Source organism: Seriola aureovittata, chromosome 19 (assembly GCF_021018895.1).
Source record: "Seriola aureovittata isolate HTS-2021-v1 ecotype China chromosome 19, ASM2101889v1, whole genome shotgun sequence".
Lineage (NCBI taxonomy): Eukaryota > Metazoa > Chordata > Actinopteri > Carangiformes > Carangidae > Seriola > Seriola aureovittata.
This window is the reverse complement of record NC_079382.1, coordinates 9,225,758-9,228,472: the sequence shown is the minus strand read 5'-3', so window position 1 is coordinate 9,228,472 and position 2,715 is coordinate 9,225,758. Positions and strand designations below refer to the sequence as shown.

The 2,715-nt window shown below is 39.2% G+C and overlaps 1 protein-coding gene across 1 annotated transcript; it reads left to right on the top strand.

Moving 5' to 3' along the window:
• The first annotated feature begins 417 nt into the window (after window positions 1–417).
• LOC130187852 (C-C motif chemokine 5-like) lies at window positions 418–1,885 on the top strand. The gene is made up of 3 exons (XM_056405778.1): window positions 418–527; window positions 1,046–1,157; window positions 1,497–1,885. Exons 1-3 carry the CDS (start codon window positions 446–448, stop codon window positions 1,624–1,626), a joined length of 324 nt encoding a protein of 107 aa, XP_056261753.1. The 5' UTR covers window positions 418–445; the 3' UTR covers window positions 1,627–1,885.
• The last annotated feature ends 830 nt before the right edge of the window (window positions 1,886–2,715 follow it).

Genomic DNA, 2,715 nt, shown 5'->3' with positions numbered 1-2,715 from the left:
TACACACTCATGCACAGTGACTGAACTACAACCGAGATGTTTTCTATTGACTCGTCGAATCTGCTCTCACCCACAACATCCCCTGTCCTCCGCCTCCCCCTCCCCCCGACTACTCCTTACTGAGAAACATTGACCACATGACCGCAGGCTGTTTGCAGGCTATGTAGGTTTCAGGTAAGACTCTATCTTGTCATGGAACCTACCCATGCTCGCTCTCTCACTCTCTCTCACTCACACTCACACTCACACACACACACACACACGCACACACGCACACACACACACACACACACACACACACACACGCACACACACGCACACACACGCACACACACGCACACACACGCACACACACGCACACACACCTGGCAGCATAATAAAAGTGAGGGGTTGAGAGAGAAGTGGACAGAGAGACGACAGACGCCGACAGAAACATCCAGACAAGATGATGATGATGATGAAGAACCCCGTCGTGCTGGTGGCCTGCACCTTGCTTTTCTCATCCCTCGCTGTTCTGGCATCTCTGAGTAAGTTGACTAAACATAACTTTTTTTTCTTAAGTAAGTAAAAAGGAAAATCTAACTTAATATCTCTGCTTGAGAACAACAAAGTGTTACCTCATCTTTTTTTATATCGGGTAAAATGGTAAATGATATTGTTCCTTACTTTAAAAGTTGACAAGGTTTATCATGTCTGATTTCTGAGTTTTGGGATGAAAAAGGTTCCACATAAGCCCCCTGAACCTAGTAGTAACAGTTATTTATTAAATTAAAAAAAGATAAAAGTTATTAATACACATTATGAAATGCGTCAAAAGTTGGGAGAAAATGCACATTTATGCATTTTAAAATATACCAGCTTGTTTCAACATGTTACAGCTACAGTGGAGGACTCTTTATGTGTTAACTTGGCCTCTAAAGGCTCCACATGATAAAAGGACAACACACAAAAAAGTTCATTTTATTTTTATTTTAGTGGATTTGTGTTAAATCCCACTTTGCCTCTCTCTCTCTCTCTTTGTTCTGTCTCTATCGCGGCGTCACAGACAGCTTCGGACCGGATAAGTGCTGCTTTGACTTCTTCTCTAAGCCCCTCCCTAAGAAGAAGGTAGTGAGCTACAAATACACAGATAAACTGTGTCCAATGGAAGGTGTCCTGTGAGTAACTTATCTCAGAGTCAAGTTTAACGGCCTTGTTTGTTTAAAAATATACAACACATTTGACTCATGTCTTTAGTAGCTGTGTGTCGAGAACAAATACACAACACGACAACAAAGCTGCACAAAGTTTAAGCAAACACACACATGCTGTAACCATTATGTACAGGCATGCAAGTATGAAAACAGACCTCAACAAATAGTATCAAATGCACAGCATCTACATGAGTTCATATATTAATATACATTTATCAGAAACATTTTTTTTAAAAAAAAAAAAAACACCAAACTCTCTGTCACAAAAACTGACACTGACAACGATCTTTGTCTCCGTTTAAGCTTCACGATGTCAAGTGAAAGGGAAATCTGTGCCGACCCGTCTGTGGTGTGGGTCAAGAACATCATCGAGGCCAAAGAAAAAGCCTTGGCTAGAAAAGCAGAGAGCTCTTTGTCCAAGGAGTCCGCCTGACCCAGCGTGTTTTATAACACTGCACTTTGAAGCGGCAGTGTAGTGGAAACCTGTGGTTTATCGTCATAGCTGCCTCTATTTTTATATAGATTATTTTTCTATTATATTAAAAATAAATTCTTCTGACTTCTTTTTTATTATTTGTTCTTTTGTCTATTTTGACGTGTTTTCAAGGGATGTATTGAAAGATTATGTAATATCTTTTCTAATGAATCATGTACTAAAATTATTCTGACATTAAATAAAAAAATTAAATATATATGTTATTATTATTTTCTCTTTATTTTGATTTATCATGCAAGACAAACTTGAACAGAAAGAATGAATTATGACATTATGCCCGTAAGATTATACACATGAAATATCTGTTGTGTGCAGCATCAGAATTGATGTGGTTTCTCACTGAAAAAGCCACAGGAAACTCACATCTGCACCACAAAGGCTTAAAAGTCAGGCACAAACAATCAGATTAAACAGACGAGTAAATTGGGCTTTGGGGAATTAGTTAAAAAAAACAAAAAAAACCCCAAAACATCACGTTTTTCCAATTCTGTGTAAATGAGTGATAATCCCTATGTCAGCATTCCTGTATCTTCAGTTTAGTGTCTGATGCAGCTCTGTGTCCAGCAGATGTCGCTCTTCTCTCCTTTTCACATTCTCTAAAGTTCAGAACTGTCTCTTAGTGGTTTCCAAAGCCTGGTTTCTAATGCTCTAGGTGCAGCAAAATGAGGACTTCTTTAATCACATTTGTAATTGCACTCTGAGGAACGACAGCTCAGTGAGATGGTGTTTGAAGGATCACAATTCAGTTCTTTAAATCAGCTAAACCACAGCATAGTCAGTTATGTGTAAAGCCTACAAAGTGATAACTAAAACCCTTTCAGATGGCTCCCATCTGGAGTCAATGCAAGACTGAAACACACTCAAGGGAAAATATTCCGTATAATGACATTTAAGACAATGTAAAGCAGTTCAGGAGGTAGAGCGGCTCTACTAATCCATCCCCAGCTCCTCCAGTCTGCATGTCGATGTGTCCTTGGCAAATTGCTCCTGATGATGTACCATCGGTTTATATTAGAGAAGCTGAAT

Excerpts from the sequence above, each read along its gene's own strand:
- LOC130187852 (XM_056405778.1), top strand. The coding sequence starts at position 446 with ATGATGATGATGATGAAGAACCCCGTCGTGCTGGTGGCCTGCACCTTG. Across the intron at positions 528-1,045 it reads CGCTGTTCTGGCATCTCTGA|ACAGCTTCGGACCGGATAAG; the intron begins GTAAGTTGACTA and ends GCGGCGTCACAG. Across the intron at positions 1,158-1,496 it reads TGTCCAATGGAAGGTGTCCT|CTTCACGATGTCAAGTGAAA; the intron begins GTGAGTAACTTA and ends TCTCCGTTTAAG.